This window comes from Heloderma suspectum, chromosome 2, assembly GCF_057233095.1.
Source record: "Heloderma suspectum isolate Gila_16-S chromosome 2, 16-S_ref, whole genome shotgun sequence".
Lineage (NCBI taxonomy): Eukaryota > Metazoa > Chordata > Lepidosauria > Squamata > Helodermatidae > Heloderma > Heloderma suspectum.
The window spans coordinates 37,530,882-37,548,804 of record NC_139459.1 but is presented as its reverse complement, the minus strand read 5'-3'; the positions used below and the strand labels follow the sequence as shown (position 1 = coordinate 37,548,804).

The window sequence follows — 17,923 nt, the reverse complement described above, 5'->3', positions numbered from 1 at the left end:
CTCCAGAAAATCCTACAAAATGATGCTTTATAGGAAGGGATGAGCTGCAATCTTCCCACTTGCCTCTGATGTGTCATTGCATTCAAGTGAACAGTTGCCATGCCCCCAAATCTGACCTCACATGGGCTTCACCAGCTCAACCTATTGTCTTACTTTTACCCTGAATTTAAACAGTACACGGTTATAACATAGATTTCTTTTCTGCTCTCTAGGACACCTTTGCACTGGGCTGCAGCAGCAGGAAAAGCTGACTGTGTAAAGGTCTTGCTACAGCTGGGGGTAGATAGCAACCCAAGGGACATCAATGAGAACACTCCCCTGACCTATGCTATGTACTGTGGGCACACTGCATGTGTCAAACTACTCTCCCAAGATAACAGGTAAAAGCCTTCCCTTTTGACTTATCCGACAAGCAAGGCCACCCAAAATAACCCCGCTGAGTAGGAACAGTTTTAACCTTGGAACTTATTAGGAGGTTGTCCCGAATTCTGCTTTTCACTGAGGGCTTCTCCAAAGAGTTGCTTTTTCCCATGCAATAGTCACACACTGTTATACTGAATATTTTCCAGTTTCTGGTTTTGAGTTGAAACTAGTCATTTCTGGAGGTAGATTTTTTTTCCTCTGAAGACACCCCAATTCATAGGTTGTATGAATATTCACAATTTTAAAAATCTGGTTTCATGCCACTGTTTCTTCTGACTGATGATTCTCTTGTACCATTTCCTTATCACGCATTCCACAATACACATGTAGCAGGCCCCCTCTACAGACATTTCCACCCAACACACTGACAGTGGAGGTGGTGCGGAGGAATGTGATACGATGGGTGGGGCCAGCAGTCTAGCCCTGTTCTTCTCTTCATGCAATTGTTAATCGCGTGGGCAGGAAAACTCCTGAGTAGGGCTCAGGGGTGTGGGGAAAATCATCAAAAAGGGAGGTATTTTTCAGCAGTGACAAAGCTGTTTGAAAGAGAGAAAAAAAAGCCCCCAAACAACCCACTGACTAGTTTCAGCTCAGCTCTAGATATTACTCATTTGCACATGAGATCCAGGTGTTATTTAGCCAAGCAGCATTTTTGTTACAGGAATATTTCCCCAGTGCTCAGTCTCCATTATTCTGCATCTGTGAAATCAGTTTCCCACTCCCTAACCCCAGCTAGTGTGTCAATTATAATAGTACAGTTTAATGTGGTTGCATGAATTTTGTTTTTTGTTTATTTAAAACATTTGTATCCCGCCCTATATCATTAGAATCTTAAGGCAGTGTACAGATAAAATCAATTTAAACACTGTAAAGCAATAAATAATTTAAATAGCTAAAGAATATTAAATCTAGCTACCTAATACCAATTTAAAATCTAAAACAATAAAACAGTTAAAACAGTGTATAAACTCAGGGAATCCAGTTAGCCCTCAAAGGCTTTGGAAAAAGCCATGTTTTAACTTGGCACCAAAATGAAACCAGTGTCTGCACCAATCGGGTCTGCGCCAATCACAATCTTTTATTTGCTAGGACCTGTGGGAGCATTTGTGATGATCCAAAAAACCTCATTATAGCAGTGTCATTTTGAGGAGTTTTTTCACATTTTGTTATTGGGTTTTTAAGGGCAGAATTAAGTGTGATGTCTGCCGCGTCGTTAGCCCTGGAGTACTTCTTTAAAAAAAAAAAAAGCTATGAGGGGGGAGTTGGATCAGGACAAGAGGAGGAGGACTTTAAGTCAGATTTCACTCCCACACCTGCTATTTGTGATGGGAGGAAAACTCCCATTGGCAAATCTAGTTTGGCCGTTAAAGCAGGGATGCAGAACTTCAGGCCCAGAGGCCAAATATGGCCTGACTGGAGTTGTAATCTGACCCCCAGGAGTTTCCCAGATTGCCATGCCCCTTCCCCTGGCCCCACCCACCGATTGTTCGGTGGTTTTTTCCTAACTTTTGTTGAAGTCTCCTAAGGTTTAGTTACTGGCAGTACAAGTTTTAAGCTAAAATATGCTGCTATTTTGGCCCTGCCCCTTCTGTTTTCAGCTGCGTCCACCACTGGAATGTGGTCCCAAGAGCGTCTCCAAAATGGAATTTCGCCCTTGGGTTGAAAGAGGTTCAATAGCCCTGCCTTAGAGACTAAGAACTTCCCAATATAACACTTAAGTTTAGAAGCACACATAGGGAACTATAAAAAAATAAAAGTAGTGAACACAAACAAGGCTACCTTCATTCCACATCAATGCCACACAATATAGCAAACCTTTAAAAAGGTAAAGGTGTCCCCAACCAGTCGTGTCCGACTCTAGGGTGCGGTGCTCATCCCCGTTTCTAAGCCGAAGAGCCAGCGCTGTCCGAAGACGCTTCCGTGGTCACGTGGCCGGCATGACTGAACACCGAGGTGCACGGAACGCTGTTACCTTTACATGTTTGTATTTGCACTCCACTTCTCTAGGGTTTTTTATTTTATTTTTATTTCAATTATACAAATTACGTACAACACCCATAACAACAACAACGATAGAAAAGGAAAAAAAGAAAAAGGAGAACAAAACCACAAAAAACTTAACATATACACAGGATGCTTCTAAATATCTGTAACAACATTAAATAATGGGTTACATCAGGAATCATTGTCATGTAGGCTATATACTGAAAATATCGAATTTTAAAATCTATTAATTTTGTATTCACTACTTCCTTGATGACAAATCTGTCAATGTGTCTTTCCAGTACTTCAGTTGATGCTCTGGAGGATTATATAAGGAGTTTTCTGTATTTATAAATAAGATAAAAGGAACCAAGTTTCTTCAAAATTGTCCATATATCTCTCTGGTATTGGAGTGCACATCTCCTCCACTTCCGTTTAAATAAACAGTAATGAGTTCTCTGCCTTGCAAGGACACCTGAAGCAAAAAGGAAAAGAGGGCAGCCCACAAATAGCCAGAAAAGCAGAAAAGAGAGAGATAAACCTTGACCTGGTCCCCATCCACACGGAGATGCTTTCTGAGATGATTCTATGTAGCTGAAGGAGGATTGATGGTATACTGCCCATAATTTTTCAGCACCTTGGGGATAACAATTACCAACTCTTCTCTTACCAAAGGCACTTCCTCAGAGTTCTAATTCAGACCTAGTACCTGCAGTTGTCACCTCTGAAGAATATATTTTGTCAAAACACACTGGGCAGAGTATTTGAACCTATAATTCCTTTGGGGGGCATTGCTTTGTGGTCTTTCTCTTCTTTTTTGGTGTTCTATTAACACAGTTAACAAGGCCACCTCCCTCTCCTGCTATGTAAGGACCATATTACATGTTACTTTAAAGATGTAGCTAGCAGCTGTGTATGTTTTTTTTCTTTTTTACTCTGAAGTAAGTGCAGAATCAGGAGTGGGGTAAGGAGCTTCAATCCTTTCCCCTCCACTGCAATCCCAATCTGGACTAGGCGAGCCTGAGCCTGCAATTTATATTGCCCAGAACTGATCCATGTAGTTCATAGTGTGAGCGGCTCTAGATCAAGATTTGTCAGTTGTTCACTGAACAGTCGAATTTTGCTCATTGTTGAGTGTATTTTCTAAATTAGGTTGACAGCAAACATAACATAAATTAAGATTCAGTTTATTTAATCCTAAATCAGCCACAGTGCAAATTGAAAGGGTCTTGCACTGTGCACAGATGAGACTTTTTCAGAGATCCAAAAGTAGTTTGAGACTTCAATCTTTGATAGAGCAATTCATTTTTTTTTCTGTCCTACTATGGTATTTTGTCAAACAGGTTTATCAGGTTTTAGTAGCACTTCAGGAACCTGTAAAACCTGTTTAACCAGAGTCCAAATGGAACAGAAAAAATTGTGTCAGTTGTACTGCTTTAGAGCTTATTCAGTAGTGATGTGATTGTCCATTTGTTCTGGCTTTTAGCCATATTCACTTGCCAAAATGATGAGGTTCATATTTTTTAAAACCTTACATAGTCATGCAGTGAAATTTTGTTCTGGGTGCAAGATACAGCGATCACATGACTACTCTACTAAATGCTAATGCACTTTAAATTGCCTACATTTTTGTGCAACCTTGGGTATAAATTTAGATGAATAGTCATCTATGAAAACAGAAATTTAGCATAGCTTTTCCCCAGTCTTCTAAATGTTAAATTTCTCTACCTTCCCCTCCCTCTAGTTGATTATTAGCATTATTTCCTGTGCTGCAGAGTGGAAATACTTAAGCCACTTCTCTGATAAAGGTGCAACAAACTACACTTCCTGTAAAAGGTTACTAGAAGTTGATTACTTAGAGAACAATCTTCTCAAGCCGTTCCTGCAATGTTAGTCATTCCTAATTATATTGACTGATTCCTTAGAAAAACAAAGATAACACTGGAACTTCCTCCAACTGTTATACGGGTGCTATGTTGCTTGCTGGTTGAAATCCTATTATAATCCTCTATCAACTGTGCAAAATTGTCTGAATGTAATGGTTCTGTACCATTACCAAGTTTGTGAGTTTTTACCATTATCTGTGTAAGATATTTTATTAAGACTCATGTTTCTTTAAAAATAGAGGTTCTAAAGGATTGCATTTTTCTTTTCTCACCTGCTTGGATTATTTTTTAATTCCTAAAAGACCTGAGTTCATTCATCAAGTTCCCTCCCAGAACAATAAATTCCTGAAGAAGGAAGGTAGATTTAGTATACTTAACCAAATCTTCTCCTGCAAAAAAAAAAGGGAGGAGGACTGGAAGGCAAACCCAAAAGACAAGAGCAAAGATAGATCTCAGAGGGAAGAGACCTCAGAAGTAGATGAGATTATCACCACATTTGACTGCATTATGGATGCCAGCTGCAAAGGTTCATCTGAGGAGTGTGTCATGGCTATTGACTTTAAAAGAAGAAGCACAGATACCAAAAAGTACCTCATCTCAGAAAAGAACACGCCAGACTGCAATGGCCTTCCGCCAATAAGAACACAAAGTCTCCCACCCATTACTGTGGGACATTCTTTTTTAACGACTTCTCACACAGCAACCTCTAGCCTGAGTTTGGGTGCTGACACCCACCATATTTCACACTGGTCTCAAAAAAGCAGAAGTGAACATGATTTGTCAAATCAAAGGAGGAGCTGGCAAACTTTGGGCAACCCTTGGAAAGTTGATACTAACCAAATACTCACCTGTAAAGTCTGGACACCAGTGCCTTCTGATAATAAAGTGATAGATGGATTGTTCTCGGACAGATCCAGTCATGTGCTATTGTGTCCTCCCCATCTTCCACATCTGCCTAATTATCCATCAGGTATTTTTTCCATTCTTTATTTATAGGGTTTGATCCAAACAAGGGCCATGCATGCTATGAAAGAATTGCATGCAGTGGTGCTCTGTCTGTGGAACCTTGTTCCCCTATCTGTCTATCTGGAACAGAACTTCATAGTTCTTAAGAACCAGAATAAAACTGTTTTGTTTAACCAGGCTTTTAATAGTCTCTATTGTGACTTTGATTTTACTGCTGTTGGAGATGGATGGATCTGCGGGAGATGAGTTTGAATGTTTATCTTAAAAAAAAAAAATCTACCATCTAACATAGGCAGCTGCCTTGTACCGGGTCAAACTGTTCATCCATTTAGCCCAGTATTGTCAACACTGACTGGCAGTGGCTCTCCAGGGTTTCCCAGAAAGATTTTTCACATCACCTGTTGTTTTTAACAGAAAATGACAGGGAGTAAACCTGGAACCTTATGTATGCAAAGCTCGATCACTGAGCTATGGTCACTTCCCTATCCTGCCTTTCAGTTTCTGATCCTCAAGATAGCTTCTACTGAATATTTAAAATAATATTCATTAAACAAAAAACCTCTGGTTTAGAAAACAAAATTAAGACTATACAGCTTTCAACCAAGCACCAAAATGCAGGGAAATTGTGAGCGAAGGCTCACAACAAGCCTTAACACCACATCCTCCCTAAGGGGGCAGAAAGTGCAAGTTAAATTCTCATTTTCCCAAAGCAGATATACCATGTGGACAGATGGAGAATATGAGCTCCTTCACACCAGGCTTTTATCCTGTGATTGAGATTGCTCCTTCACGGAAGTTTGCGGGCTCTTTCCACGATGTGGTGACCCTGCCGTGACCCTCCTGCACTAAATGCCCTTTGTTCCGTTTTTAAATAGCTCACAAATAATGAGCTATCAAATTACCCCCTTGTGTTCCGCTTCAGTTTCCTCCATCAAAAGAGTTAAAGCAGGAAGAAGAGGACCGAGATCAATGAAAGATGATGGAAGACTCAGATATGGGGAGAAGGAGGGGGAAAGGGAGCACATGTAAAGGGAGTCAGTTGTGTTCCTGCATTTAAAACGGAAGCAGAAAGCCCCATTTTAAATGCAGGATTTTAGGCTGGTGTAGAAATGCCCCAAGATATGCAAAAGTGACTGTGGGTTTGTGGAAAACTGATGACTAAAGGCTTTCTCTGGCTTCTCCATCACAGTGGCAGCTGCTTCTGCACTGCCATAAATAGCAGCGGGACTGCATGGGGGGAGGGGGGGCAGAGGAAAGGGAGAGGTCTTACAGCTTCCCTCCCTTCTCTGCCCTCGCCCCGCCCACCCCAGCACACAGTCCCCAAAGTTCTCCAGGTGGCAGAGAAGAGAGAGAGGCCTGGTGGAAGACCTCCCTCCCTTCCTGGTTAGTGTGATCTTGGCTTCTCTGCCACCAGGAGCAGTGGAGAAGCCACGACAGGATTACTTGCATGGGCAGGTACCTGGAGGAGGGGATGCCTTGCTCAAGACCTACCTCCCTATCAATCCGCCCGCATCTCAGGCAGTCTGGTTTGTGCAAAGCCTCCTCCCCGGCAGTCCCACAAAGAAGGCAGTAGCAGCAGAGGCCCTCCAGCCTGAACCTACCCAGTGGGTGCATGAGGCTGGCTACTATTTCAGTTGTCTTCCAACAAGGCAGTTTCTCTCCTTCACCTCCCCCATTTCTGATCAGCTGTAAGGTGGCACACAAGAGGCAGAAACACTATCTGAAGCTGCGCATCATTATGAGAGTCCCATAGACTCTTACTAAATGTATACAACTTTTTTTTTTTTAAGTGAAGTCAATTTTTTTAAAAAAAGAAATCCCATTCCACCAACTACATTAGAAGAGGAATAGGGAACCATCAGTGTTTAAAGTGAGTAACCTATAGTTTCTTCAGAAATCATCAGCTCAAATAGTCACCAATTGGTTTTTCAGTTTTATTTTGAGTGAGCGGGGGGTGGGGGGTCTTTTCCATTTTAAACTGCCCTTTGTCCCTCACTATTTTACCAGTCTTCCTGAAATTTCCAGGTTATGTAAAACTGACATTTCTTTCTGGCACATGTACTTTTCAGAAAGATTGGTAAAATCACTCTGATTTTTATTTTATTTAAAATATTTCTTGGCTGCCTTTCAGGGCAGAAGCCCTCCCAATTTTGTGATTTTGTGAATGTTAGAATGACCAGCCCCCCAATTACCCTTTTAAAATGATAGAACACATTATTTACAGACAAGTCTTAGCAAAGCCGCCACAACTGTGGCTGTGATAATACGTATATTGATAATTTAAATAAATGATACATTTAAATAATGGACATATACTGTTCATTTAAAAAATATACATGATTGTGTGTGTCTGTGTGTTACAGCCTTCCCCAGCTGCTGTCCTCCAGATATTTTGGACAACAACTCCCATCATCCCATTGGCCATACTGACTGGTGACAATGGGAGTTGTCCCATTGTAGTCCAGCCCATCTGGCACCAGGCTGAGAAAGTCTCATGTGTGTGTATGTGTGGAATGGCTTTTGGTTTGTGCTTTTAGAAACTAAAGATGACTGGATTAGAGCTGGCATTTATTCAAATGGCAACGTCTGTTGTGGTTAGTATTGTAACATTATGAGTTGAACTATTGTACCAGTAGAATAAACCACTTCTCTTGGATTGCCTTCATGAATGTTGTGGCTCAAACATGCATAATCTGTAGTGTTTCAGTTAATACTTGTTTGAAGTTGTAATGAAAAACTACAGCAAGCGAGCTACAGCTATGAGTTATCTGATACAGGGTCATTGGTAAGCCTGGGCCCATGGGACCCCAGCCTCAGATCCAAATCGATTTCCTAGGGCCTCAATGTTATTCCCCAAAGCCTTGACTGTCTATTGGTGCCAATAGAAGAGAGTTTTTTTCTCAGCTTAATTGCTATGCAGGGGGTGATTTTCAAGGGGGATTGCAGTGAAGGAGGAAAGGGTTAACTTCCATCCACAACTCAGGCTTGATGTCTTTATGTATCCGTATACACAATTAATGTACCTGTATATGTTTCTCCTATTTTAGAGAAAACATTTCAACAGGCCACTCTAGAACGACCCAAAGTAAAAGATCTAACACCTGTGAGGAATAACTTGGCTCCCATACTAAACCACTGTGTTCAGAAAGGTAAGGATTGTATAAGTGTGTGAGCTGTAAAAAAAAAAATGACTTACTGATTAATTTTTCCTAAATCAAGAAACATTCTTTATCCAGACAATAGAAAACTTTGTGTCATTATAGGGCTACATTTTTTCCGGATGTTCCAAAATAATCTATGAAAGGGGAGGTCTCCTGCATGTATGAGGCCTTGTATGATGCTCTTATTATTAACCTGTACGAGGGTCAAGAAGCAACAGTAAGAACCAGACATGGAAAAACCGAGTGGTTCAAAATTGGGAAAGGAGTACGACAAGGCTGCATATTGTCGCCCTGCTTATTTAACTTATATGCAGAGTTCATCATGAGAAACGCCGGGTTGGATGAATCACATGTCAGAATTAAGATTGCTAGGAGAATTATCAACAACCTCAGATATGCAGACGATACCACCCTAATGGCAGAAAGCGAAGAGGATCTAAAGAGCCTCTTGTTGAGGGTGAAAGTGGAGAGTGCAAAAGCTGGTTTTAAACTCAACATTAAAAAAACTAAGATCATGGCATCTGGCCCCATCACTTCCTGGCATATAGAAGGGAAAGAAATGGAAGCAGTGACGGATGGTATTTTCTTGGGCTCCAAGATCACTGCAGACGGTGACTGCAGCCATGAAATTAAAAGACGCTTGCTCCTTAGGAGGAAAGCTATGGCAAACCTAGACAGCATAGTGAGAAGCAGAGACATCACCTTGCCGACAAAGGGTCGTATCATCAAAGCTATGGTTTTCCCAGTAGTAACGTATGGCTGTGAGAGCTGGACTATAAGGAAGGCTGAGCGCCGAAGAATCGATGCTTTCGAACTGTGGTGCTTGAGAAGACTCTTACGAGTCCCCTGGACTGCAAGGAGGTCAAATCAGTCCATCCTAAAGGAAATCAACCCTGCCTGCTCATTGGAAGGACAGATACTGAAGCTGAAGCTCAAATATTTTGGCCACCTAATGCGAAGAGAAAAGTCACTGGAAAAGACCCTGATGCTGGGAAAGATTGAAGGCAAAAGGAGGAGGGGACGGCAGAGGATGAGATGGCTAGATAGCATCACTGATGCAATGAATATGAACTTGAGCACACTCCAGGAGAGAGCGGAGGACCGGGAGGCCTGACGTGCTATGGTCCACGGGTTCACGAAGAGTCGGACACGACTTAACGACTGAACAACAACAAGACGGACTAATTTACAATTTGCTGTGTGCACATACACAAGGAAGTTCCCTATTTGCAAAAGTTGCCCAGCACTGGCACACTTTATATATGAGCAGCAAATTACACTGCTTGTGGGGTTCATATGGATATTACATATGAAGCAACCATTACAGAGTGTGATCCACTCACTCCATTGTCTACAATGGGGCTCTCTGTGCATTTCAGAGACCTGCAGATTGTGACCACTGCTGAATCCATTCTTTATTTCTTATTATCTATGCAATTGCTGAACAGCAATAGATACTTTATTTTATTTAAAATATTGCTGCTAGGCCACTTTAAGAGCAAAAGCTTTCCCAATGCAGCTTACATGATAAAAAAAAAACCCTGTATAATAAAATCCCATCCAATGATAAAAGCAGCAAAAATTAATAAAAGCAACAAACACCAACAATAAAATATCCAGCCTAGACAGTACTAAAATGTAAAACACAATTGCAGCTAAAAACCAGGAGCAGTCCAATAAAACACAGTCGTGTTGCTGAATAGCATCAACTGTCTTCCCCAACCTGGTGCCCTCCAAATGTGTTGGACTACAACTCCCAGCATTCCTGGCCATTGGCCATGCTGGCTGGGGCTGATAGAGGCTGTAGTCCATAATATCTGGCGGGCACTAGGCTGGGGAAGTCTCGTGTAGAATATAGACCTTGTAAGGTGGAAAGGCCAGGTATAAATGTTTGAAATAAAATAATACGTAAATAAATGTTGGGGATTTTTGTCTGGCTTAAACCTGCACAAGCAAAGTGGTTTCCCTGGTAGCTGACCACAAGTTCACAGTTTTCCTCAATAGTCAGCATATTGCTTCAGCGGTTTACACCAGTGACTGAAGTTGCAATATATCAGTGTCTAGCTAGCAGGTGTTCATTTCCATTTGGGGGGCTGGAAACAAAATAGTTTCTCAGACTAAATATTCTAAAAATTCTTCTGTTGGAGAAAAAGCTATCTCTAGCTAGCAAATGAATGTACATTTTAGAAGGCAAAACCAGTAACTGCTTGATTCTAGAAAGAAGGAGGGAGAGTAGGCAACACTAGCTGTTAGAATGGTATATTCTGAGAAGAACTGTACATCTGAAGCAGTATCAGCATATCCAATACTCTCAAAGAAAACATTAGGTGCCAATGCAGTTCAATCCCCTTGCATTTTGATTAATTGATTAGGGGATTCGAAAACACTCTTAAACCAAACAAGCTCTTGATTAGCAAAGCCATACCAAGACAAAGGGTTGTATCCATTGTTAGTCTAACTTAAGTCCCATTCATTTCATTGGGTCTTCTCTAAGTAGCACTATCATTGGATACAACCCAACATTTCTACCAAATGCTACGCGGAACAGAGGCCTGCCAGGATGAAAAGAATTTAAATGAAATAAAATTGGTAGTGCAATCCTACACATGTTTACTTGGAAGTAAGCCCCACAGTGTTCAATGGGCCTTACTCCTAAGTAAGTGACTTTAGGATTGCAACCACAGTTCAAAATGTATCTTATAATAAGAACAGAACTCCACAAAACACTAGCAATTAAAATAATAGATTAAGTAAGTTCTAGAAATCTGAATAACTTAAAAGAAATCTTTAAACTTCATAACTGTAAAAACGAAGAAAAAAAGCAGAGGGAAGGAGCAAAAAGGAAGCGTTTAAAAATAGTACTGCAGAAGAGAAGTAGGTTATTCAATGTTTATAACAAGTTAAGTAGCACTGGCAGAAAAACAAAAACACAGCTAAGTCTAAACTTGTAGCACAAGCCAAGGCCTGTTCACTTAAAAATAAGTCCCACTAAGTTCAATGGAATTTACTCCCACATAAGTGTGCATAGGATTTTAGCTTTAGGCTGCAATCCTTTGCACATTTACTTGGGAGAAAGCCCCATTGTATTTAATGGGACTTATTTCCAAGCAGATGTGCATAGGATCACACTGTTAATATTCTAAGTTTACTTAGCTGTTCCCTTGTATTGGCCATTTTACGGACATTTATTTATTTGTATGATTTATACCCTACCTTTCTATAAAAAAAATGGCACTCAAGGCATCTTAAAAACAATTTAAAATAGATTAGGGGAGAAATTCTATGGGCCCTAGACAATGTCTGGAGGGACATAGGATTGTTCTGTTCACTGGTTCAGAGTACGGAAAGAGGGCTCCAACCTCAGAGTCAGTAAACTGTGCTCCCCACCCCTTCCCCCTTATAGCCAGCATGGAGAGAACCATGTCGGCTACCTCTCCACGCTTGGAAACCTGAGACAGGGGAAATGGGGAGGTCACAGGGGTGGAGAGGGAGGAGATCGAGGAAGCTGACTTACGCAGCTTCCCATGCTCGCCCCAGCCACCTTCCCTCTCACTCCAAAGTACTGTGGCTAGATGGGGGAAATTAGATGCACCCATCTAGCAAAAATACAGGGTGCATGGAACATGGAGGCAAGGATCACCTCCATGCTCCAGCTGCCCTGCATTGGGATACTCAGCAGCCTCCGACTTCGGAGGCTGCCAACTATCAACATAGGATTTTGCCCTAAAACTATACACGACATTAAACTACAATAAAAACATAACAGTTTCAAAATAGTAACAGCACCTAACCCACAGACCCTCTTACAGGCCAAAACCCTTTTTGAATAAAGCAGTCTTTGCCTGCAGTTGGAAGGATAGCAGAAAAGGAGCAAGCTTAGCCTCCATTGGGGGGGGGGGGGCTCCACAGCCTGGGACTGGCCACCGAAAAGGCCCTTGCTTGCGTCACCACCAAATGCACCTTTGCTGGTGGTAAATACCATGCTGATTTCTTGTTCTTAAGTGATTTAGATTGTCACTCATATTGTATATGTATGATAAGTGATTAAACACAAAAACTGACAGGGTCATGATAGGTGAAAACTAATGTATAAGTATGCAGTGGAATTACAGATCCACTGATTATATCCCTAATGCAATATAATCTTCCTTGCTTTGTAAAACCTGTCTGTGTTTAAAATGTCATGGTGGAAAAGGTATTATAAGGGTGCAACAGCAAGCACAAAGGAAGTGTTAGTTTCAAAGAAAAATTAGTCAAGGTCCCCAGATCCTTTATGTCAACATTATATTTCTAGCAAAATTATTGCATTCAATGGACAACCCAAAACAGTTCGGAAGGTTTACTTTTTTCAGCCACTTGACATTGAATTAATTGGAACAGGACACAATTTGACCACTAGATTCTATCCTATGTCAAGTGGTTGTATCAATTTGTCCAATTTTTACACACTTGGGCAGCAATTTCTGTGGTCATGTACTTGGGAGTTAGTCTCATTGAACTCAATGGAGCTTACTTCTGAGTAGATGTGTATAACATTGCACTGTAATTACCTTCCACTACATTTACATCGCCATTTTCCTGCCCACCTGTCTCTTTTCTAGCATCCCAAGAGCAGCACTTTCTTCATACATTCTTTCTGCAGACAACCTCATGACTCTCTGGTTCATGACAGAGGCTCCTGAAGAGAAAATATCCACTGGTCTTTGGACATTCAGGGCTATTGCCCTGGCAAAGCAGTGGGGAACCTGTGGCCCTCTAGATGATGTTGGACTATAACTCCCATCATCCCAGATTATTGACCATGCAGGCTGGGGCTGATGGGAGTTGGAGTTGAACAACATCTGGAGGCCACAGGTACCCCTCCCCTGTTCTAACACCTCCTGAAACTGCTTTCTTCTGCCAGAGTTTTGGGGGCATTTAGCATGTGACATTTTTCTTACATGAGCTTATGTAAAATAGTGTACAACTCTGAGCCCTTGTCATGTATGAAAATCACGCTGGTTTACTAAATGTATTTAGTATTTGGAAGTTTTTGGAAGTTGCAGCTTGCCAGCTCAAAAAAACCCTGCCTATTCCATTAATCTGTCTCTACCCATTTTATTGATGGGCATCACCTACACTAATGCACCAAGAAGGAAGCCAAGAGCTATAACTGTGACCATTGATGTCCCAATGTAATTCTTCTCCTTTAAGAAAGGAGATCCTTGGACAGAACAAAATAGATAACATCAATACAAGATGTTTTTAATCTGTTCCATGATTTCAGCTGTAGAGTGAGGGACAGCTTTCAAGAGAAACAAGGGCTTCATGTCTATGCAGATCTGATAACAATAATTATAGATGTATGTAATGTGGTTGGACTTCTGAGAAAAGAACTAATTTCTTAGACAAACAATTATTTCCATGCCAAATTCTCAGTTAACAAAAAAATTCCGCTGCTACAGAAAAAACAGAAAAATTCTCTTCAATATTTGCCCCCACCTCACTGCTGTTAATTTACATAACAAAAAGTGTCATATCAAGCTTGGTCCTAACTTTAGGTGGAAGGGGACTACTTTATTTTCGACTATGTGGTTTGCAAAGTAGTTGAAAATAAACCAAACTCAAATACCTTTTACTCCCTGATAAAGGGAACTTGCTTATGCAATTGTAGACGGTATTCACCCTGGAATTGTCACACTCAGCAAATGAAGTATTTGTTATCAGCTGTTGTGCATGTGTTTAGAGAACATGAAGAGAAGCGAGAAGCACTTGATAATGATTATGGTCAGGAAAAGACAACCATTCAAGAGGAAAATAAACAGTTGATAAATGATCAGAATGATGACATAGAAAAACAACGACAAGCAACAGAATCAAGGATAGAAATAAGATGAGAAGCTGGAAGCCTAAGAAGATGAATGTTAGTGTAATCAAGATGAGAATTATTCAGAACTTGAACTGAAATCTTATCTCCATCAAAATAAAGTGGGCAAAATCTTTGCAATGTTAATTCAAAACACAGAGAGAGAGAGAGAGAGATTCTTTCCAACAGGGTTAATGTGAGGATCTGAATCAAAGAACACATCAAAACTGAACCACAGAGAAAGCCGAAACTGAGCAATTGAACAGGGGCAAGGGAGGGAGAATCCGTGGCCGACAAATCCATGGTGACTTGCCAGGCTCAAGTCAGTAGGCTGGAATGGGGGGGCAGTAGTGCCCCCCCTTTTTTTACCTTTTGTCAGATCCAAACTGGGAGGAGAAATAAGTGCACCAGCTCCTGGGCCAGCATACGCCCCCCCTCCCCTGTTCCAGGGTGTATCCCACAATCTGCCTCTGACACACCCTTAGAATTATCCCTTTTTGCCCTCTGCTTTTTTGCTGCTGCTTTGAGGAGGCTTCAGAGGGTGGCCCTCCTTCTCTGCCCACCTGCAGAAAGGGTGATCTGCTATTTCATAGGACCTGTGGAATTCACTCTCAGGGACAATAGGATTGTAGAAGTATTATTAATGCCAGGCATAACTGGGATACTAGAAGGTCTCTAAAGAATAATAATTATATTGTTAATAATTATTATAATAATATTATTATTAGCAATGTTTATATATTGCTTCTCATTGAACAAATCCCAATACATTCAGTTTCATGTATCTTCAGATTCATGGTGGCATGCTAGATGAGACAGCAGTCAGACAGTTTGTTATATTAGCAAGAATACCAGAAGATAACACTGGAACAGAAAAATAAATTTGAATATTATCAACATAAATATGGTGATTCAAGCCAAGGGAGTGAATTAGCTGGCCAAGTAGTAGAATATTTAAAGAAAATCCTGGACATTAAGAATGACCCCTATAGAACCTGAGGTGACCATTAACAGAAATATAAAAAGAGCAATTAGAAGGATAGAAAGGAACCCTCCCAAAAAGTGCTATAACTTGAAACCCAAGGTTGCATAAAGAATGAAGAAGAGAGTAATTGTCCGGAGGAAAGGCAAATGATCTTTCACAGTCTGCAGGTTCTTATACTATTTCTTGTATCTGAAAACTGAAAAAAAAGTTTAATACACAGCTTAGACCCAGAATAGACAATATGTTTGCCACATGATCGTGCATCCTGGACTTGTGGTTTTTTAAAGAAATAGCCAGATTGGGGTGGAAGAAACAGCCCAAAAGTATGATTTAAAAGCCAAAAACAAGCTTTATACAAGAATAGTATATTTATCCAGTTGTTGTTCAGTCATTAAGTCGTGTCCGACTCTTCGTGACCCCATGGACCATAGCACGCCAGGCCTTCCTGTCCTCCACTCTCTCCCGAAGTGTGCTCAAGATTTATCACATAGTATGCTGCCATACCAAACATTTCAAAATGAGCCTCACTAGCTGCAGTATGTAAAACAATAGGTGTGCCCTAGATGGTGCTTTATGCTCATACACATGCACACAGAGGCAAGAGGCATGCATCCCCACTCGAGATTTTAACTTCCAAAGTCTCAGGAGAGAGAGAGCGCTAAAACATCAGGAACAGAAACTCCAGTACAAGTGTGCACACAATGCTTTATTTTTATTTTTGTAAAGGAATAACCAAAATCTTCCTAAAAGGTAAACATTGGAGGTGAAATAAGGATAGTGGTTACAAGAGACAAATATCAGAACACAGGGCTTGGCACTGGAAAACAGGGACCACTAGAATGCATATGGTGCAACATGACTGCAGCTGGGTGGGGACCCTCAGTCTATAATGGTACGACTAAGAGAGGTATGAGCGTGCAGTGCACAGGTGCACTCATCCCTTTTGCCTTCAGCATTGCGCACTATAGTGCACTGAAAGTAAGCATTGACAAGCTGCTTTATCTCTTGGTTTGTTTTTGACTTCTCTCTCTTTCCTCTCTTCCAGCCCAGCTAGCACCCAGCCAAGCTTCTCAGGGTGTCAAGGAGTCAAAGTCATTGTCTTTAAATTCCTTAAGGAATGGCACCTCTGTTCTTCCACCAGCCCTTACCACCAAATCCTCCAAAGCAGGGCTTTCTCAGAGTCACTCGCTGTACTCTTTCTTACCCGTGCTATCAGCAGAGCCTCTCCGAACAAGCAGAGTCCTGCCCGCCATTCCATGCCAGAAGGGACCCAGCCTCACAGGAGAAGCACTTAATCAGTCTCACTGCAAATCAAACACTGACAATTAGGTCATGAGTCCCAGGTGGTCCAAGAACTGGTGGATAAGAAAACCACTAAACAATTGCTTTCCATTCCATTGTAAATTAGAGAATTAGCAAACGGACAATTTAAAAATGCAAATACTATTTATCACAGCAATCTATCTGGTGCATTTATTTAACTTAATAATATATTGGGAAAGTGCTAGCAAGTGTACTGTGGAAACAGAAGGGAAAGAATAAAAGGGGAAATGCAGCTTTAACTTTGCTATTTAGCCTTGGAAGCTGAGTGAGAATGCCAGTTTCTATTTGTGAATGAGCTGGACTCAACCTAATGTGCTTAATAATTTAACACACATCTCTTTCAGGGCTCCATCTGGAGGTCGCTCAAAAGGATTTACCTGTGCAGGCACACCACACACACACCAGGTATCACATTCAACTTACTCTTAGTTCATACACATGCAGCATTTATATGCCATTATAAGCAGCAGACATTTTTGTGTGCAGTTTGCTACAGGCTTATCAGGCAGCACAGTGTAAGGACCTTTTGAACGTGATGTCCCGATACTGAGTCTCTGCCCAGCACTATCCATCCGACAACTGTCATGTTTAAATCAGCTCTTAAATTCAGTGAGATTTAATATCCCTCTTAAGGTTCTGTTGACATCAGTTAAGCACCCTTAATTTTCTCCAGATGTCATCCTGTTGGTAAGGATGTTCTGTATCTCACAGCAACAAATAAAGCAAAGACCTAACATGCTGAAAATGAATGTTGCCATTTTCTCAGTGCCAAGTCAACACCCGCTGTAACATTTCATTGACACAGATGGTTAAGAGGTAGGCATTTCCTTGTGTTGGGAAATGATCTCCATATGCTGAAAACAGCATAGACGAGGGCTGCCCTAAGAACAATATTGGTTTGGTTTTGGTTTGGCTGCAAACCAAAGTATATTTAACTGCAAAGAAGTACGTAAATGTGTACATTTGCAAATATATATGCCAGCATTCCACAAACTTGTTTAGAGGTTTTCCGCACAATCCACTTAAAGAGTCCTTGTGATGCTTTTTTCAGCCGCTGTAGCAGTGCTGCTGTCAAGGCCGGTGTCAAGGGTAAGGTATGACTAGACACCTGCAAAGGGCCCGCACCCTAGGAACATAGGAAGCTGCCTTATACTGAGTCAGACCATTGGTCCATCTAGCCCGGTATTGTTGACACTGACTGGCAGCAGCTCTCCTGGGTTTCAGGCAGAATCCTTTCCTAGCCCTGCCCGGTGATGCCACAAATTGAACTTGGGACCTTCTGGATGTGCTCCTCCTCTTCACTGTTGCAGCCTGCTTGTTCACCAGCCTCTCAGTGTGGCCCCGACGACAG

General features: G+C 41.3%; 1 protein-coding gene across 1 annotated transcript in view; it reads left to right on the top strand.

Moving 5' to 3' along the window:
• ANKRD55 (ankyrin repeat domain 55) overlaps positions 1-16,703 on the top strand; it is a 150,741-nt gene extending 134,038 nt beyond the window's left edge. Inside the window, exons 13-16 of the mRNA XM_084829643.1 lie at positions 213-380; positions 4,595-5,262; positions 8,306-8,407; positions 16,295-16,703. Of these exons, the coding sequence (XP_084685769.1) occupies positions 213-380; positions 4,595-5,262; positions 8,306-8,407; positions 16,295-16,578 (1,222 nt within the window). The 3' untranslated portion in view covers positions 16,579-16,703. The remainder of the gene's footprint in view (positions 1-212; positions 381-4,594; positions 5,263-8,305; positions 8,408-16,294) is intronic.
• Positions 16,704-17,923: the final 1,220 nt, after the last annotated feature.